We start from the raw sequence: 19,347 nt of genomic DNA, 5'->3' as shown, positions 1-19,347 counted from the left end.
GTTGTAATTTTGGACCTGCATAATTAGTCCCAACTGTTGGGCACTTGGTAGCTATTTTAGCCAAGCACCCAGCTAGCCGGTACCACAATAATTCCTCTAGCCCTATAGAAAACGCCACATGTGTTACAGAACTGCGGGTTCCTTTTTTGATCTTTAATGTGGTAGTAATAGCCGCCGTCATCGTAAATGTTAATCATCATATCATGAGGGTTCCCTCGTTGCAATAATTTCGATTTCGGCTTGGACTTTCCGTAATGTTCGCTGGCCGAAATGGAAGACATAGCATGGTAGTGTATGTAATTCGTTATCTGAAGATGGATTTGTATTTCCTACTTTTCTTCATTTGCATAGGTTCAGGTGCCGCACATGTTATTACTCCTCGAAAAATCATCTCAACTGGCTCCCCCACAGTTCTCGGGTTGCAACCTCGACAGACGACAGCATTCGCCACTTCCACTTGTGGTTTCCTGAATGGGAACGCAAATCAGCCACTGGTTGCGAACAGTGGCTCGGAGTGTACCTTTGATCCAACTGCTACGCTATGGGGCCTATGCAGAACTGGGTTAACCCTCACAGATTGTGGCTTTGGTGGTTATTGCATCGACGCTGGACCTTGTTCGACAGGATGCGGGCTAACAGGTACGGATGTAAACACATTGAGTTGGTACGCTTAGGATCGCTAGATGTATTGGAGTGCAGTCTCTGACAAAAACTTTAGTGCGAAACAGAAAAGCGCTAGCTTTTGTGTCTCAAGTCTCCTCCTCTTCGGCGCAGATCAAACTTACACACATATGACTTGTGCATCCCAAGCGAATGCAAGCCCGCCTGCCTTTCTATTTGAAGCAACCACAACTGCTCCAATATCTGCGTCGACTTCTGAACAAAGCTCGTCGGCTGCAATAACGGCAAGCCCATTGAACGTGCAATCAGATCGGGAGTCTGCCAGTCCATCCGCATCAGGTTCGGCCACAAACACTGCTAGCAAAGCATCAGCCTCTGATTCCGGTTCCAACTCGGGTTCGAACTCGATTTCAAAGTCTGTTTCAAACTCGGTCTCTTCTGGTGCCATCGAATCTCAACCATCAGATGCTACACCCTCAAGCGAACCTACCCCAAGAGAATCTATCTTCACTGAATCTGGCTCCCTCGTCACCTCCTTTTTCGGTCAAACGAATACCATAGGAGTTACAGTATCAATTACTACCACCGCCAGCGGAATCTCATCCCCCAGCCCCTCCGATTCTACCGCCCCAGCTCCCAAGAACCCTCCCAAGTATGATCCCAAAGCACTAATCGGCATTGTACTTGGAGTACTCGTCTTCCTCCTCCTCCTAATCTTCACTCTCATCTGGATAGGAAAATACCGACGAGCGCAAAAGAGCAAATCTACTACCCCAACAGCCGAAAGTCCTACGAACTTCTTCTTCAGCAATCTTCCAGAAGTGATGGAGCCATTTGCAAAAACTGATGGGATCCATGAAATGTATGATGATCACGGGGAATTGAGGGAATTAGATATTGCAGGAGCAGTTGCTGAGAGGACAGGAAAAGTAAGTGTTAGGGAATTAGCTGCTACGCCTGTGGGGGGTGGAAGACGAAGTGGCAGAAGAAGCGCGAGGGAGATGGAAGGAGATATGTCGTGGGGAAGAGAGAGAATAAGTATTAAGGAATTGGATGGTGGGGTATTCGTGAGGAATGGTCGAAGAGGTGACAGCATGACGCAGGTGTTTGAACTTGATGGACAATCGTACATATGATGAGATATGATTAATGCCATAGTACTTAATTAATGAGAACACGACCACTGAAACAATCCGGAAAGTGATAGGGCTCGATAATCTTCGGCACTAGCCAGAAAATCATATATCAAGGACAAGTAGTATCAGATGAGATCGTCAAGTAGTGCATCATAACTCATGACATTGGTAGTTGTATTTACAAACAGCAGATAGACTCCATAATTCATTATCCCATTATCCAATTCCATTTGACTGATATTCCGCTCTTATGCGGTTCCAGTCTGTCAAATAGTTAGCCCTATTCAAGTACGTGAAGCTTTATTGAAGCATACCTTTCTCTGTCCAACGAAGAATCCCAACCCGAAAGTTTCTGTAGTGAAAGTAATCTTACTTCCCTTTGGAACTAATCCAAGTTAGACTATAAGCTTCTAAAGTATTTCTGGGCAACTTACAGTAGAAAACATCGCCCTTGGTGGCATGAACCTTCTGTCCAGTTTCATCGCTAATATCAAACTCTCCATCAACGATAATCTTCATCTCATGATATGTGTATTCGTAGATCAATGGTGTGCCCTTTTCTAATCTGTAGAAGCCAGCTGATAGTGGTGCAGCTTCATCGGTAGATACTGCCACATCACCGAGGAATGCATTCTCGTTAGCAATGAGAGGAGGCTTGAACTCGGTTTGAGCATTGGCGTGGTATGTGAATGGAAGAGAAGACATCTTTTCAGTTTTTGATGAGGATTTAGATGATTTAGCTTTACTGATTATAGAACCCATTGTTAGTCTTGATGAATGGATAAAGAGGGCGATGAGAGTGAAGCGTGGATGAGATAGTAAGATGTTATAGAGGTGATATTTGGTGATTGAGGAAATGGGAATATTGGAAAGGATCATGATCGTATTCATACCTTGAGTTCTTATCTTCTCACAGTAACTTGCAAAGTTCTTGAAGAGAGTTGATTCGTGAATATGAAGTTATTGTAAGGTATGTCTTGTGTTTCTGCAGATGATAAGAAGAGTGTGTGTCGAACTGGAAAGAATCGCTTTCTTCGTCCATGGTGCCTTCATCTTATATATCCATCTCTGCTATTAGCTCCCGATAATGCAAAACCACCAAGTTGTTAAGTCATCCCACTGTAGCAAGAACATTTGCCATATGAGGTATTCTCAATGTATTCCGTGGACTGTATTGCTGAAATAGGAAATGCGCGGGGTATGATATGCCTTTCTGAGATCTAAGGAGGGGTACATTTGGAGCTCGGGCACGACAAGAAAGGCATACGGGCGGATTTCGGATTCGAATTCAGGTTGTATTCTTGATAGGTATCGACATGTCTTAGCTATCGCTCTATAGATTGTTTGGGGATATGACTATCTGTAGATGGAGCGTGCATCGTCGGTATCTTTGTGTCAGAAACCTTAAGAGCTTAACCGGCTGGTTGTTTTTAGCTCCCGTAGCTGATGCATTCTCATGCAGCAAAAATGGCGAATGTTGAATGAAGGGGTCGTCGTTGATCTGAGATAAGGAAGCGATGGAAATTTTGCCCGAATGTAGTTAAAATGAAGCTTATTAGTCGCGCCCCATAATTTTTGGTTTGATGCTTTTTTGTCAACCTGAATTCTAATTCCAAACGCAGGAAACCTTTTACACCAGAATGCCATCCAAGCTCTTCAATATCAATACAAACAAAGTAAATGAGATAGGTAATTATGAGAATAACACGGGTCTCTCTCTTTCCTCTAGCAATCTAGCTAGCCAATAAAATTGCTAAAATGTTGTCGGCCCTCGCCCTTTTACCCCCTGACGCCTCGGGCTTTCGCGCCCTTCGCCCTTTTCTTCGCCCTCTCGCCCTCTCGCCCTACGACGTGCAACAAAACATGAATTGTCACATGGAATTATTTCCATTGGTTAATCATTATAAACGTTAAGCTACTGATTGGTTTGGTCGGTATTGACCCTGTAGTGTATTGCTGCAACGTCCTTCGGGCTTCGGATAAATGCTCATGTTTCAATTACAATACCATCCACACTGCATCATGGATCCCATGGGCCTTTCGCCCTGGAACCCGTAAGAACATCTGCTTCACCATTGTCTCTCACGACAAAAACGTCTTCATGCCTCACGCCAAACTTCTCTTCAAGGTATATTCCAGGCTCTAATGTGAACGCCATCCCTAAATCTAGGAGTTCTCCTACATTCCCCTTGTTCAAATAAGGACTCTCATGCGCCTTGATACCAATTCCATGGCCAACGCGATGTGTAAATGCTTTCTCGTAGCCGGCATCTGCGATGACATTTCGAGCCGCTATATCTACAGAAGCGCATGATGAATTTGGTTTCAATGCATCTAAAGCTTTAGTTTGTGCCTCGAATACTACGTCCCAAATTGCGATCTTGTGTTGGGCAATTGGTGAAAGAAGCGAAAAATCTTTCGGTTTCGAGAAGAAGGGTGGAAAGAATGTTCGGCAAATGTCTAAAGAATATCCATATAGATGAGAACTTTGAGAAATTACATCAGCTTAGATATATCCAAGGAGTGAAGTGCTTGGAGCTCACCCAACATCGATCAACACGAAGGTCTCTTCTTCCAGAACTTTACTTCCATTTGGTCCACCATGTGGCATTGCAGCATTCTCATCTATTAGAAGATCAATACTATTCTCCGTTATGCTTCATACTCATTTCCGCCCAAATGAGAAGTGTGAGATAATCAGTAGGTACACAAGATTGATGTGCGTCATAACTCAGTGAGTTCTACACAGTAGAAAGGTATGTGCAAGACAGGAAATACTCAAAGACCATTATGCGAAAGAACTTGAGAGAATCAATGATTGACTTACCAAAAAGTACGATATCAAAGAATGGATCCATCCCACCAGCTCGCATTGTACTGTCAAGTCCAGCCATGACCTCATTTTCAGTCAAGCCCGGCACCATACACTGCCTCATAGCTCGCAATGCTTCGACAGTTCCTGTATTGACCGCCCTGAGTATATTTACTTCGCCAACTGTTTTCGTTTGCTTCACTCGTTTCACACTGCCAGCAAGTCCCACCACTTCGAAGCCATTTTCTCCAAGTCCTCTCTGGATGAAGTCTCTCATTTCTTCGTCGACCATCACCTTTGGAACTTGAGCAGACCCTGCATCTTTCTTACCGACGACAGTATGCCAATTTTTCAAAAGCGTCAAATAAGGATCCCAGTGTTCCTCCCAAGTAACGATGTACAGGTCACCTTCGAAAGGCATACCGAGCATTCTTACCCTCCCTTCCTCGAAATGTGGTGCCAGAAATGATGTCTTTGCAACAACTCTCCTCAAACTTGTATCATAATGAGGTGTAATGATCATGAGAAATGGTCGCTCTTCAGGCTCCCAAACTTCCCAGGCTTTTTGACTGACGTTGGCATAATACTGAAAGGTATATCCTGGTTCAACGATAAATGCATCTATTCCATCACTATCAAGAGCGACAGCTAGATTATCTCTCCGCTGGACGAATTCTGAGAGCACAATAGGTGAAGCAGTTTCTAGCCATGGCAACCCGGTCTCAAGAAATGTATTTACAGAGCATCTCTGGAATTTCTCATATCTGGACAAACTAATATCTCCAAGCATCAATGGTGCCAATGGCCAAGACTATTTGCTTTAAGTTAACATTGAATCTAATCATCGAGGCTTGTGGCGGACACTTACCACGAAATTTGGTAAAAGTTGTACGCCGAAGATAAGGATAACGAATGCAGTGAAGGCGACGACGTGTCTCTTGGAAGACTGAAGCCAATTCTCCGGGGACCTAAAAGACCGACACTTTTCCATTTTGTGATGAGATATTTCAATGTTGTGTACGAGGGCGTGTCTTTGATGAATGCCGGGTCCGTGCGCAAGCACTTTTTCACACCAAAATTCACCCAAACTCACCTATTTTAAAATTTAATATTAAATCAATTAATAATATTATATATTTGAAGTTTTATAAAAATAATAAATTCTTGTTTAAAATCTAATAATACAGATTTAGTTTTTTTATTAAAGTTTTCAATTAAATCAAAATTTATATTGAATTTTTAAGCTTAAAATCTTTATAAGAAATAATGTTTATTTTAAAAATCAAATTTCTATAAAGAATTCTATTATCAATTCAAATTAAAAACTAATAAATCTAATACCAAATTAATCTTTAATCAATTCTCTTAATATAATTCAAATTTCAAAGTTTTATAATCAATATTTGAATTATAATTCATTTATAAATATATAGAATAAAGCATAGTTTTGGTGAGGAAATTCGCTTAAATTTCAGCCCGGCATTCATCAAAGACACGCCCTCGTATTTAATTCATGAGTTGAACATCATCGCACGGTGCTGATAAGGAATGTTCTTGATAGCGGGGGCGGGGTATCACCTAGGTGTGTATGGAGCTAGATGCTAATTCCACCCCGATAACCAAATCACTTCTCCCCATATTATCTTCCTACCTACGGTTCACTAGCATAACTGAGATACCTGAAGTTATAATAGCTTTCCCAATAGTGCGGACGAATTCTGAAGATACTATTATCAATCTCATAACAATCAAATCAATTTCAACATCTCAAATTATTTCAATGTTTAGAAGGGATTGGATGTTCTAAAGTTTTTGATTGTTGGACTGCAGTTCGGACTATCAGACACCCTTATTAGTTTGAAATCTGTTTGTATATTATTGGAGAAGTGTAGCTAGCTGCTTACCTACTTTTACCATGAGAACTAAACTTTCAGTGTTTATCACTGTTACCCGATGTAACCATCTTGGATTCAGGTCCTTCCTCCAAGCTATTGTTGACACATTTCAACGTGGTCTTTCAACAAGCACTCCTGAATCATTGGACATCAGGAGCGAACTAACGATGCATGTCCTGATGAAAGTAGTTACCTACCTGCCTTTAGGTATCGAGGCTATATTCAGATCATTCCCAGTATGGTGGTAGGATCAAAAATGACCACAAATTACCATTAGTCAAGATCTCAAGTCGTGGTTGAGCTTCATGTCACAATTGAATTGACAACCAACTAGTGAGTCGGTGGTTCACCTAGAAAATCACTTGGAGAATAACCATTCACTGAAATATAAAATGGATGCTGTCAACATTCGCTTCATTGGATATCTAAACAATGCAATACAGATAAAGAGTTGAAACCCCTCATTTAAACCCCTCAAATTAAGTTCTGCTGAAACCTCCAGCAGGAGTGACAACTCTGACATCAGGTGGTGCCATCAAAAACTCAGCTGCCTTGCTATCAGCCTTGTATGATTTGACATGGGCACTCTCCTCATGAGCTTTGAAAGCTGCCTCATCTTTGAATCTGCAAGATCTGGTTAGCCCATAGATCCAGAATATATGAAATGGAAGAGGAAAGGAGAAGGGGGAACGTGTGACAGGCAAGTTACTTACATCATAGTCATAACGATTTGCTCTGGGCCATCACCTGACAAAGGCTCGGTCTTCGATACTTTGTACATAAGGCAGCCTGGCTCGGCATCTTCAACAACTTTGGCGAACTTAGCACCTTCGGCGAGAGACTGTTAAATTGTTATGTTAGAGAGTGTGAAAGAAGATATTCGAGGATAGTAAGAAGACGATTTGGGGGTTCGATGGAAAGAATAAACTTACTTCCTCGATCTTCTCCGGCTTAGGAGTGAAGGTGACGACTCGAGAAATAGGACTCATGATTGCGGTTATGAGAGATTTGGATTGTAACTTGTTTATGATGAGGTGGTTGAATGGCTTGATGAGATTCGTCTTCTAGTGATTTGGTTGTATGTTGTAGAGCAATAAGGTTGGCTTTCTTGTCCTTTATATAATTCGAGGGGGCGAAGATCTCCGCATTAGATATCTCTCAATGTCGTACCTGTGATACTAATGCATTGACAGCTTGTAAGTAAAAATAGCTTCGGATTACGCATTCTCGAAAGCCGTCCGAATCCAACAATTGCTTGAGAGTCCGAGGAGGTGGTGGAACAGACGTGGCACGGGTCATTGCATGAGCAGATTCCCCACAACTCAAGATATCATAGCGGAAACTTCATGGGTTGCCTTTGTTTCGATTCAACCCTTCTACAAGCACAGCTTCCCATTTGTTGGCAGCACAGCCATAGCATGATTTTCGTGTTGAGGTACTCGAATAGTATTCGATGACTGACTTGTTCTCAAGCACTTATGCTCGGAAGGAAATTGTGGGGTTCAACAATCCAGAAGATTGGATGGTGGATTTCAGCTTCATGTTTGAGCGAAAAAAGCAGTAATAGTCGGCTTTTCAAATGGCCGACTTGTTACCACACTCAACCTCTCAAGTAAGGCCATCCAAGACACTTATGTCTCAGGGATTTATAATGATATCAATATATAGAAGTACGAATAATAGAAAATGCAGCGTAAATAATGCCATATCTTTATTCAAATTTTGACTGAGTACGATGATTGTTAAAAATTATATCAGATATTGAAAAAGAGTGTTTATTTTTGGGTTCTCAGTCGTCCCGCTGAGGCTCAGACACAGCAACTACCCGTGGACATCTAATGAGTGAGCTCGGAATACGATGTGTACATGAAGCTTTTGTTGTCCTAGAATCAAGTCCAAACGCCCACAGTACTCAAATAACAAAACTGACCAAATGGATCATTGCCGTCCTTTTTTCAAATGAAAGTTCGCAATGGCACAACTTCATGATCTGTCTTGCTTCGAGTCCAGGTGACGCAGACACCGCGATATATACATAAATTCATGAAATTCTTCAAACAGCAAATGGAAATAGAATCAAACCCTAATTTTATATCATGACTAGTAAACATAATAGATTGAGGTGCACGAATATCCCAAGCACGCGATTTTGACTATTTTGGTCAGAATCTCCGTCCATATGTGTTGTTAGTGCTTCACGTAGTTCTTTGTGGTCCAACCTGAGCTCAAGTTCTTGCTATTTTTAGTCAATCCAAACTCTCACAACTGATTATTCCACTACTAAAAATGCAATAGGCGTGACCAGACGGAGCACTGGCTGGTGGGACAGTCCATAACCGCGGCTGCGGAAACTTCTACTGCAATTTCCAGTGTGACCAGCATGGCCATTGTTCTTCACATATTTCTCGATAATATCTTCCTTGGTACCCCAATATAGCCACACCATTGGCTGACGTCCAGCACCAAGAAATATCACATGCTTATCCCCAAATTCCATGGTAGACAATTTGCCGCGGAAGAAATATTGTTGCATTTGACCGTCATGAGCTTTCTTAGAATAGACTTCGGTTGTAACATCGACGGAAACAGTGAGTTCGGGATAGAGAGTCATCAGATCTTCACCCACGTTGACGTCAACCATCGGGGCATTGATATGTATTCGGGGGAGGCTTCCTGTTCCGTCATCCGTATGGTAGATGTGGACTCCGCTTGAAACTGTCTGGTTTTGGGCGATGGACCTACTTTTTGCGTCGAACGACAGTGGAGAGTCAAAGTTCCGAAGCGAGTCGGACTGTAACAGTAGAACCTTCAGGTAGAGAGCGCGATATTGGATTTGGTTGAAGTGTACCAACTATCTCGATCTCAGCATCGGGGCTGCTATTGAGGGGCTCACTGCTAGCTGTATTATCTTTCATAGTATCGTTTTCAGAAAGAAATTGCGAGAACCAGATGGAGTAGCCCGTTCGTAGAGCGACTTTGGAGCCTTTCATGCGAATTTGAGGCAACAGTGATCATTATTGATGACGTGGATGATGATGATGATGATCGAAATAAGGTGCTTATCCTTAAGATACTGATATTCGTTCATCCATTGGCTGACAGTGTCATAGAAAGCCTGCCGTATCTATCGAACATATCGTCTTTTAGAATGAAGTTGCTTAAGCACATTCGGCCTTACTGCAAAGGAAAGTCCTAACAACTTATCATTGTTTTGTGATCACAGAGTGACCAATAGTCTGGACTGTAGTCCAAAAACAAGGATTGTCAAATCCCCCAATTCAAACATAACATTCAAATGATTTGAGATATTAAATTTGATTGGAATGTTAAAATATTTTCGGATTTTTAACTTCTTTTAAACATTCAAACCCTTGCTGGTTTGACAATGAAGAAGTTTATCCTGCTTCAAAGCTTTGAGCGATGTCTTCGTTGAAGTCAGACTCGTCGAGTTAAACATATCTTCTCCACTGATTCTAGAAAGTACAAACGTTCTTCGAATGAATTTGCGAATGTTCACGATTGATCGATCTGGATTCTATAATGCGTGTTAGTATAGGTATTCCGACGTATGATGGGTTGAAGGCGAACAGCACGCATACCTATAGTGCCATATATCGAATCAGCGAATCAGGGTCGGCAGATTTCATGAAGGTGAGATAATGTCATTGTATGAGAAAAGCCAGTGGAGTGTTTAGCTAGAGTTCGAAATGACACTGAAGAAATAAGGCGTTGAGATTAAGATGGAGCTAGAGACTGATAGCGAGAGAGATGGAGGAGGGGGTGATCTTGAGATAGACATTCAAGAATCCGCCGAGGACATTGGATGTTCGAGAGAGATACTGAGAAAAGCAAATGTGCAGGTAATGAAGTATTTTTCATAGAGCCTGTTACACCTCAATGATAGTGTCACTTGTCTTGTTCTCTTGTGAGTTCAAAATAATCACTCGTATGTTTGGCTCTGGGTTCCCTTCTTGGGTCATCAGTTCTGACTTGGTTTCGCCGTGTAATTACGACTAAAAATGCTGAAAATATGAAGGTGAAGTGATGGTGATGCCTACCTCCTCTTTGTGACGGCCAAATTGGGCAACCACCACTACCACCATCACCAATATATTCATACATAGTGAGAATCACCTGATGTCCTGGTTCCTTCTTCCTTCAAAATTCTCATTCTTAGCGAAGTCCCACCATGCCTAGATAATATTCTCAATTCTTCTTCTTCCTCTTCCTCTTCTTCTTCAATGCCACCCCAGAAAATGAAGAGCTTTTGTAAATATTACCATCCTTCCTTCGAATGGTTCATCAATTCAATCAACATCAATCAATTCAATTGGCTTCATCAAGATCATCCATCAATTGATACAGCCATCAATTGACATATCCAACTTGAGCTTGTATACTGACATTCTTTGATTACATTTCACATTTTACACTGCGTTATGCGACAAATGCTAACAATTCCTCCAAAGATCAGCAACCGTCATCATCAAAATTCCCCGTGCGAAAAACTACCATCGCGATCGACCAGACCGGGAGAGACCGTTACCAAGATTAAGTTGGCATCCTTCACTTCAATTCTATCTTTAATGACCATAGATAGAGAGTTATCATCCCGCAAGATGTTTCGGACAAGCTAACGTCACCGACAATTCTTCCCTCTGTCAAAGTCAAGTAAGTTATCCTTCTGTCTCGAAATTTGACACGTGGTTCAGAATGCTAAGGTTCATGTAGTTTTTCTGCGAGCAGAAACGTAGAAATGATGGCGTGGGAAGCTTTGAAAGTAGCAGTGAGAGTGCAGGCTCGGGCAGTTGCTGCGTATCAAAACACAGTTAGCAACTTCAAGTTGGTCTGGGAGGAGGTTCGTAGTGAGGGCGCGATTGTGAAGCCTGCAACGGCTTGATGGTAGTTTTCTATGTCTATAATTGATATACACATGGTTTTTACACTTGATACGTTACTCAAACAGTTACACTTGCTCAATATGAAATGGAAATGATTTTGCTCTTTGTAACGAGAATGTTTGAGATCGGCTTTCACGATACTATGGCCACACTATGCTTTCTAAACCAAGCCGCGCTACCTTGAAAAACTTCACCTTTATGTGGTTGATTCAATGGTCCAACTCCGCTTCTATTCACTGTTTGCACAACCACAAAACCGAGCAGATGGTTGATATAAAAGCACATTCATCAATTCGCCCAAGAGAAACAACGAGCCAACGAGACGAGCTCGAGAGCTGTACCTGACATTATGATGATTAAATTCTCACACTCGTGCTCTCGACATCTCAATTTTCGATGCTGAGAGATCATTGCTGAATATGACGCTTGACGCCCACTCCGAACAGATCTTTCGAAAGAAATATGCGGACAGTCAGGGCCGGATGGTAGAATTATATCAGCCAAACTGGATCGAGCGCAAGATTTTGGTCGAGATAGGGTACAACTAGTCCGCATCAGAGCGGTTCATCTCTCACATACACCAACCTAGGAGTACCTACCAGCATATTGTTCAACGAACCGCCAGTGACTACATATTTTTCTATGGCCTCAGCTTTTGGGAGACATCCAATACTGAGTATACCTTCATACCGGAACAGGAGACTTGTGCTATAGATACAAAGACTCTCACAGCTCTTTCCTCAGCTTTGAGTAACAGGAAGAAAGCCGAGTTGAAAATAATCGAGCTGAAAGGTTGAAGGTTTGGATGACATTCTTTTGACAGCGCAGGTTTCAACCATCGGAAACTAAACTCTAGAACGGGTTGTGACAGTTAATGAGTGTATAGATGTCGGTGCAGATGGAATGAACTCGAAAATAATTGAGGTGGAGGTAAACGCCGCCGATAAATGTAGAACGAGGGACTGTCCATCAAAAGCTAGATCCGTTGACTGGGTCCGGGCAAACAATTCGGATAAACAGAGAAAGCACAATCACCCCAGACTCGCAAGGAGCGAGATGAATCGCTTACAACTAACAGCTGAGCCTGACGAGGATGCAGTTGATGACAAGAGAAATACGCAGCAGTTTTTCTCTGGTATGTAATGACCACAGGCTTCTTCTTTCAGATATATGCTCCGATGGGTCAACTGAGGAGTTGTGAAAGCGAGTATGTTGAAGATTTTCATTTACAGGTCTTGTGTATATTGCACGGAATAGCGATGCCATGCCACTAAGCTTGCGATGAAACACATGGATTGTTTCAGGAAGGTTGCCTGATCATGAGTCAAGAGTCTGACGACTGAATGAAGGGTTCGCCATCGTTTGGGTGTGTGAGATGACCATAATTTGAGAGGAAAATAGAACATGCATGCCGTCCTGCGCAGCGACGTTGAATCCAAAAGCTGGACATCATTCTTAATAATTGGCTTGCGGCCTTGCTGGTATATAAGAATGGGAAGTGGAAAGATGGAAGAGAGCTTTCTTACTCAGTGCTTGGTGACCTTGGCCACGAGGGGAAGGGTTGCTCTTCGACAGGAGAATTAATCACAGCCGGGATACATTACAGCCGGGCATCATTACCAGAAGGGAGAAGGAAGAGAGAAAGAGAGAAAGAGAGAAAGAGAGAAAGAGAGAAAGAGAGAAAGAGAGAAAGAGAGAAAGAGAGAAAGAGAGAAAGAGAGAAAGAGAGAAAGAGAGAAAGAGAGAAAGAGAGAAAGAGAGAAAGAGAGAAAGAGAGAAAGAGAGAAAGAGAGAAAGAGAGAAAGAGAGAAAGAGAGAAAGAGAGAAAGAGAGAAAGCAGGCGATAATAGGGGGGCGGGGAAGGAAGAGAAAGGAAGAGAAAGGGAGATGAGATGGGGATGAGAGGGAAGGGGGCGCGAGGGAAAGGAGAATGAGGCGACAATGAGATGATATATCTCCGGTATAAATTTGGAACGAGGATGATGAGAGAGCTGATGGAAAGTACAAGGACGCTTGCCGCAGCCCCTGAGACAAAACTTCTCTCACTAAACTCGACCAGATCAATATTTATAGGCTTAACGCCCTTGTCCAAAATGCCTTTTGACATCCATTCTATCACTGCTGGTAGCAACTTTTGGAGATGAAACCTTTCCACTGGTTACATTTTCCTGAATTCGGGTTTTGGACTCATGAGTAGATTCAAATCTGAACGTCTATTTGGCTTTTTCCTTTCTATTTGGTAAATTAGGAGTGGTCCAAATTGCAATAGATTTACTTTTCAGTCTCTCCGGGCGCTATAACCTCTGCGGTATCTTTTGACTCTTCGATCTATACAACCGCGACTTCATCTTCCTCTTCAAACTCCATTTTTTGCCATTTGTCTGGGTATCGGAGACGTTTTGTTATCGGTAACCTTCTTTCAAGGAAACAAAATGACTTGTTTTTGGATACTCAAAGAAAAAAAAACAATTCTCCGAGTTTCCCCTACACTTTTGGGAGAAGACAATTTCCTCAGAGAATTCTCAACGCCTTTTCTTCGCCGCTATGATATCTTACGTTGAGTTCTATAGGGGTTTCCAAGAAGAGTTGTTTCTTTGACAGCAGCTGACTCGAGTTAATTGAGATGTAATTGCGAAATTTCTCACCGAGAAGGAAATCCAAAGACAGTAGAGAGCAAAGGGCAATACTGATGATGAAATCTCGAGGCAAATGGACAAGCGACAGGCTCGGAGAGCCACTTGTCTGAAATCCTCAGATTCACTTGTCTCCAAAGAAACCACACATACAAACCCACACAACTTATCAACCCATGGCATGATATCCATACACCCTACCTCAATCAGCCACCCGCCGACTTCAGATGGAAGTTTTTCCACCCTCCTGGTCAGGCTTGTATCCTTCTGCCTCGTGTTTCTCGAATCTCGAGTCTCCTGCATACCAACGGTAGCTTACGCTTCCGAAACGCAATCGGAGTCAGGTAGGCGCGATGCCTTTGCGCTAGAAACCCTCATATTTTTGATTGGTGAATGCCGTTGTCATAGAAGCGTGTACTCCAATTCTGGATGCAGATACAAGGAAGTGAAGATGTACCTATTTGAAGTGATGTTGATAGCATGACGTGGATGAAAATTCGAAAATTTGAGGTCGGGGGACTAGGCCAAGGGAGAGATGATGATTTAGAAGATTGAAAGGAGAGGAGGTATCTTGATGTGATATTAATAGATCTTGTTCTGGGTTGGCTCATATGCTTTAGGGCCCGGAAAAAAAATGTGGTGCCAAGGCTTCAATTTTCGTGGAATATTTTAGGGCTTGGCAGTTTGGTTCCGTGCCGAATAATCCCACATCTTGCACATCGGATTTTGTATAAAAGTGTAGATAGCGTAACATATCACAATCCAATAAATTGTTGTTTAATGGCCTTACAAAACCTTGAGTTCGATCTGTGTTTCAGTCCATGTTTTGAACAAAGTTATATGAAGGGACTAGAAAATACAATACTGTCCTCGCTTTTAATCGGTTGAGTGCTTTTTGAGCTATTGTGAATTTTATAAGATATCATTAACCTCGAAAACTTAAAAGTTTAGAAGAACACCTCTAAAATTATGTGCTTTGCTCAAATCAAGAGTTCGAAAAGATAGGTAGCTTTAATCATCAACGTGTAGAAACATTTGATTGGAAGCTATTCCCACTTCCTCGTATTTACCCAGCTAGGAAGGTAGTCTCTTAAATCTCCTTGTACCCTACGAACACCCGCTCTCTCGCTTTGAATTCACAACTCATAGATAAAGCCTTCTTGGAAGTTCTTGTAGGAACTAGGCGGCCGCTTACCAATAGAGAGCTGACTATCACACCAAAACTTCAAACTTGTACAACTTCCTCAAATCTCAACTATTTCTTACAAATTCAACTGTAAAACGATCCTCCTAGACCTCCAGACTCGCAAAAGCGAGTCACACAGGGCTCGAACCTGTAATCTTTTGATGGAGAGAACTATTATCTCTAATAGAAATCGAAGTCAAACGCGTTACCATTGCGCCAGCAACCCAAGTGTTTGATGCGGGATACCCGTCTGGTCTAATATATATCCTATTTTCTGTGCTCCTGGAATTAGCCGGAGGATATCACACCTTACAATACCAAATTAAGTCCTCTCAGAATTAGACATGATCATTGTCACCAATTTCAACCTAACCAAATGCTAGTATCATCACAAAATCAAATCATCATACTCATGTATTGCGTTGACAGAATCTTATATTTGAGTGTCAATATTTTGATATAATCCCGTGCGAGCCGTGGTAAAAGAATTCTATTGCTGGCGGAGAATAATGGCTCATTCACGTGATGGCTCTGCCCCAATGCTTGTTATTCACCAATTGGAACTGGTTATCTCAATATTCAGACCCTCTTCGTCAATAGAACGTTTTTTTATCGAATTCTGAATAATATCTATATTGATCTTTTTGGTGGTGTTGTGCTTATTAATAATCAAAAAAAATTCGGCCAATCAGGGATCGGGGGAACGTTTAAACCTTCGGAAGGCCCCTGCCTCGAAATCAAGGCCAAAAAATTATGTAATCACCGTGTGGTCTGAGGATGAGATAAGGAACTGGCAGGAAAAGAGATCCACAAAGAAAAAAGTCTCATCGGTCAATTCAAAGGTATTCAAAGTACAGAAATAAATTCAAGTTCGGTTGTGGAAGAGAGCCATTTTCAGATTTGCTCTCTTTCTTTTGAGCTTGGTGTTCGTTTTTTCCCTAGCCGTTGCGAGGCAGGATAATATACAATATTGGACTTCTTCACGATTGACCTATTCAAATCCACAATTCACAATATACCCGCCCATCTTTATTCCCATTTGCTGAACTCTAAACTCAGTACAATGAATGGGCGAGATCTGATGTGCCGGTCTCAAGTGGAACCGCTACAGTCGTATCTGGCTTGTTACAACCAAGCTGTAACTATTCCCAAAATGCTTCCATCTTACTTCCTTAAATCTCACTCATGTATCACGAGAACAATCTCTTGGGTCCATTTCCCCACACTCCGGGCCGCTGCCACCGACACATATCGGCAGTATTCTTGGCGGCAAATATCCTATATTGAAGAATCATTTTACCCACCCTATCATACACCCTATCATAGCGATTCCCCTGACATTCGGCAATCTGTCTTAAACCTTTTTCAACCATATCTTCAATTCACTCCCGGGAGCCCCGTACATAATAACCCTTTAATTCACCTCGTGATATCTCTTTCGAGCCATGAAGGGGCGGAAGATCTGTTGCCGAGTATGCGGGGATTACATGCTGAAGTTTTTAGTAAATGCATTTTTAATTTACGGACGGATTCCCTACTCAGTCTGGCGATCAAGTGAATGGATGCCATGGCCCGACGGGATTGTTATGGGATCATTCTGTACAGTAATTGCAATATGTGCTAAAGTACTTAAGATGATATTGTCCCATTGATGTTAATCTATTAGAAGTAGTTGTCTCTAATCTCCCTATCTTGATAGAGGTATCATTGAAGCCATGAAAACTGCTGCAATTTTCAGCGTGCTGTCCCTGGCAGTGGAGTTAGTATACTCCCAGGCTGCAGGATATACTCAATGTAAATTTCCACCAACGTGTGTTATCATTTCTTGATACCTAGTTACTGATTTAAAGATAGGTGGTGGGAATGGCTGGACTGGGGCGACTACCTGCGCTACTGGATATGTTTGCCAATCTCAGAATTCGTGTAAGAACCCCATCAAGTTGTACCTTTACATGACGAAGAAATACTCATTTCTGTAGATTACTCTCAGTGTGTTCCGGGTACTGCTACCACTGCAGTACCGACAACTCTGACTACGTCAACGAAGTCCAGTACCACATCCGCAACTTCTATACCAACAACATCTACAACCTCTAAGCCAATCACATCCGCAACTTCATCCTCGAAAACTAGTTCGACGGCAACTTCCACGGTCCAATCGGCATGCACTGCTGCATTCACCCCAATCACTGCTTCTGCCGCATTCGCCGCATTAAATCCAGGGTGGAATCTCGGGAATACATTGGATGCTGTTCCAGATGAAGGATCCTGGAATAACCCTGCAGTCACTGCTGCTACCTTTTCAACAGTGAAGGCTGAGGGATTCAATAGTGTCAGAATACCAGGTAAAATCTCACTCCAATTCCATCTCATCCATGATTTCAAAAGTACTGACAAGATTTATAGTAACATGGGCGTATCATTTTGTAACTTCTTCCCCCAGTTGGACCGTCAATACCACTTGGATGGACCGAGTTGAAACAGTCGTAGACCAAGCCCTTGCTACCGGAATGTACGTTATTCTCAACGTCCATCATGATTCTTGGATTTGGGCAGATGTCTCTGCTAGTGGGGCCAATCTTACCATGATCGAAGAGAAATTCTCCGCCCTTTGGTCTCAAATCGGAACGAGAATGAAGTGCAAATCTAGTAAATTGCTCTTTGAAGCTATCAATGAGCCACCTGGAACAACACAAGAGAATGCGAACGAACTTAACAAACTCAACACTCTCTTCCTTACGGCCATCAACAAGGCTGGAGGTTACAACCCTCAAAGAGTTGTCACCCTTTCAGGTCTTCAGATGAACACAGTTTACACTCAGCAATGGTTCACCAAACCCACAACTTATACAAGTCAACCTTGGGGTCTTCAATTCCATTATTACTCACCCTACATGTTGATCTTTGACGCTTGGGGAGATACCATCTGGGGTTCTGATGCCGATAAAGCCACTTTGACATCAGACTTCCAACAATTCGCAGGTAACTTCACAGGCATCCCGACATTGATTGGAGAATGGCAAGCTACACCTCAATTTGTTGAGCCTGCCGCTAGATGGAAGTATACAGACTATTTTGTGAAAACCGCCAAGAGTTTCAATTTTGCTCATTTAATCTGGGACAATGGACTCGATTTCTTGGATCGTACTACAAATACCTGGATTGATCCTATCTCCATGTCTATACTTTTCAACGGTGTTAAAGGAGTCTCCAACTCACTCGCAGACAGTTCGACAGATTATCTCGCCACCTCTTGGAACTCTTCAGCTTATCTCTTCCATAAAGTTGGCGATGCTGTCGTCGCACAATCTGTTCCTTATCTCTTAAACGGAAATACCCTGACATCTATCAAAACCTCCACGGGCACAACACTAGCAACCACCTCGTACAGCATGTCCTCAGCCGGTGTCTTAACTTTCACTCAAGCTTATCTCGCAACCCTCTATTCCGCCACAACAGCCGCCGGTATCAAAGCGACCTTGACTTTGACTTTCTCTGCTGGCGCCCCCTCCCAGCTACAAATCGTGCAATGGGCTACTCCAACCCTCTCGCAAACTTCCTTCACCAAACAAACTACTACAGACCTCACAATCCCAATTAATTATGCGGGATTACCACAAGTCGCAGCTATCAAGGCTCTGAATGCAGATGGGTCGTACATGGTTTCTGGTGATGCTTGGACCCAGTATTTGGGACCATTACAGCAAGCTCGATGGACCTGGGGCGCCTGGACGAGCAGTAGTGCTGGACTGACGATTCCTGTTGCGGGATTGACTGCTATCAGTAGCTCATCTCAGAAGGTTATTTTAACACTTGAAGTAAGTTTTTTCTAAAATTGGATTGGTAATTTGGCATACCTCGCTTCCCTTTCCATATTACCCCTTCATTTACCTCGCTTCCTGTTCAAGCACAACAGACCCAATACAATACTAATGCCGATATAGTTTTTCCCGAGAATCCAAGGACAGAACAGCGTGAACATCACATTCACATAAGCGTGGAATGACTAAATGGAGTGAGGCAAATTACAGAGTACATCATGGCGTGTGAATATCTTGAATCAAGGAGCTTTGGTGTACATATATATAGTTCCGACCAATAGATTGAGCTGTATATATTCATGAATTCAATGCACATATTACTTTCTACCAGAACTTGAAGCA

The 19,347-nt window shown here is 42.4% G+C and overlaps 6 protein-coding genes across 6 annotated transcripts; 3 read left to right on the top strand and 3 right to left on the bottom strand.

The window, feature by feature from the left end:
- Window positions 1–314: 314 nt before the first annotated feature.
- Window positions 315–1,757, top strand: EAE98_004881 (uncharacterized protein; the record flags this gene model as incomplete). Its single annotated transcript, XM_038952502.1, has 2 exons — window positions 315–664; window positions 719–1,757. The coding sequence occupies 2 exons, from the start codon at window positions 315–317 to the stop codon at window positions 1,755–1,757; spliced, it is 1,389 nt and encodes a 462-aa protein (XP_038811152.1).
- A 248-nt stretch (window positions 1,758–2,005) lies between these two features.
- EAE98_004880 (uncharacterized protein) lies at window positions 2,006–2,519 on the bottom strand (the record flags this gene model as incomplete). Its single annotated transcript, XM_038952501.1, has 3 exons — window positions 2,006–2,020; window positions 2,072–2,142; window positions 2,192–2,519. 3 exons carry the CDS (start codon window positions 2,517–2,519, stop codon window positions 2,006–2,008), a joined length of 414 nt encoding a protein of 137 aa, XP_038811151.1.
- A 1,258-nt stretch (window positions 2,520–3,777) lies between these two features.
- EAE98_004879 (uncharacterized protein) lies at window positions 3,778–5,560 on the bottom strand (the record flags this gene model as incomplete). Its single annotated transcript, XM_038952500.1, has 4 exons — window positions 3,778–4,243; window positions 4,301–4,382; window positions 4,585–5,380; window positions 5,438–5,560. The coding sequence occupies 4 exons, from the start codon at window positions 5,558–5,560 to the stop codon at window positions 3,778–3,780; spliced, it is 1,467 nt and encodes a 488-aa protein (XP_038811150.1).
- Window positions 5,561–6,761: 1,201 nt separating this feature from the next.
- EAE98_004878 (uncharacterized protein) lies at window positions 6,762–7,650 on the bottom strand. Its single transcript, XM_038952499.1, has 3 exons — window positions 7,397–7,650; window positions 7,178–7,305; window positions 6,762–7,088 (listed from the first exon to the last, which is right to left on the bottom strand). The coding sequence occupies exons 1-3, from the start codon at window positions 7,451–7,453 to the stop codon at window positions 6,944–6,946; spliced, it is 330 nt and encodes a 109-aa protein (XP_038811149.1). The 5' UTR covers window positions 7,454–7,650; the 3' UTR covers window positions 6,762–6,943.
- Window positions 7,651–11,784: 4,134 nt separating this feature from the next.
- EAE98_004877 (uncharacterized protein) lies at window positions 11,785–12,508 on the top strand (the record flags this gene model as incomplete). Its single annotated transcript, XM_038952498.1, has 3 exons — window positions 11,785–11,903; window positions 11,955–12,157; window positions 12,222–12,508. The coding sequence occupies 3 exons, from the start codon at window positions 11,785–11,787 to the stop codon at window positions 12,506–12,508; spliced, it is 609 nt and encodes a 202-aa protein (XP_038811148.1).
- A 4,238-nt stretch (window positions 12,509–16,746) lies between these two features.
- EAE98_004876 (uncharacterized protein) lies at window positions 16,747–19,342 on the top strand. Its single transcript, XM_038952497.1, has 5 exons — window positions 16,747–16,978; window positions 17,039–17,107; window positions 17,164–17,529; window positions 17,591–19,002; window positions 19,129–19,342. The coding sequence occupies exons 1-5, from the start codon at window positions 16,900–16,902 to the stop codon at window positions 19,177–19,179; spliced, it is 1,977 nt and encodes a 658-aa protein (XP_038811147.1). The 5' UTR covers window positions 16,747–16,899; the 3' UTR covers window positions 19,180–19,342.
- The last annotated feature ends 5 nt before the right edge of the window (window positions 19,343–19,347 follow it).

This window comes from Botrytis deweyae (assembly GCF_014898535.1).
Source record: "Botrytis deweyae strain B1 chromosome Unknown BDEW_009, whole genome shotgun sequence".
Taxonomy (NCBI): Eukaryota; Fungi; Ascomycota; class Leotiomycetes; order Helotiales; family Sclerotiniaceae; genus Botrytis; species Botrytis deweyae.
This window is presented reverse-complemented; position numbering and strand designations above follow the sequence as displayed.

Coding starts and splice junctions, on each gene's coding strand:
- EAE98_004878 (XM_038952499.1), bottom strand. CDS start 7,453: ATGAGTCCTATTTCTCGAGTCGTCACCTTCACTCCTAAGCCGGAGAAG. Junction 7,306..7,396: donor AGCCGGAGAAGATCGAGGAA/GTAAGTTTATTC, acceptor ACAATTTAACAG/TCTCTCGCCGAAGGTGCTAA. Junction 7,089..7,177: donor CAAATCGTTATGACTATGAT/GTAAGTAACTTG, acceptor CAGATCTTGCAG/ATTCAAAGATGAGGCAGCTT.
- EAE98_004876 (XM_038952497.1), top strand. CDS start 16,900: ATGAAAACTGCTGCAATTTTCAGCGTGCTGTCCCTGGCAGTGGAGTTA. Junction 17,530..17,590: donor CAATAGTGTCAGAATACCAG/GTAAAATCTCAC, acceptor CAAGATTTATAG/TAACATGGGCGTATCATTTT. Junction 19,003..19,128: donor AGGTTATTTTAACACTTGAA/GTAAGTTTTTTC, acceptor ATGCCGATATAG/TTTTTCCCGAGAATCCAAGG.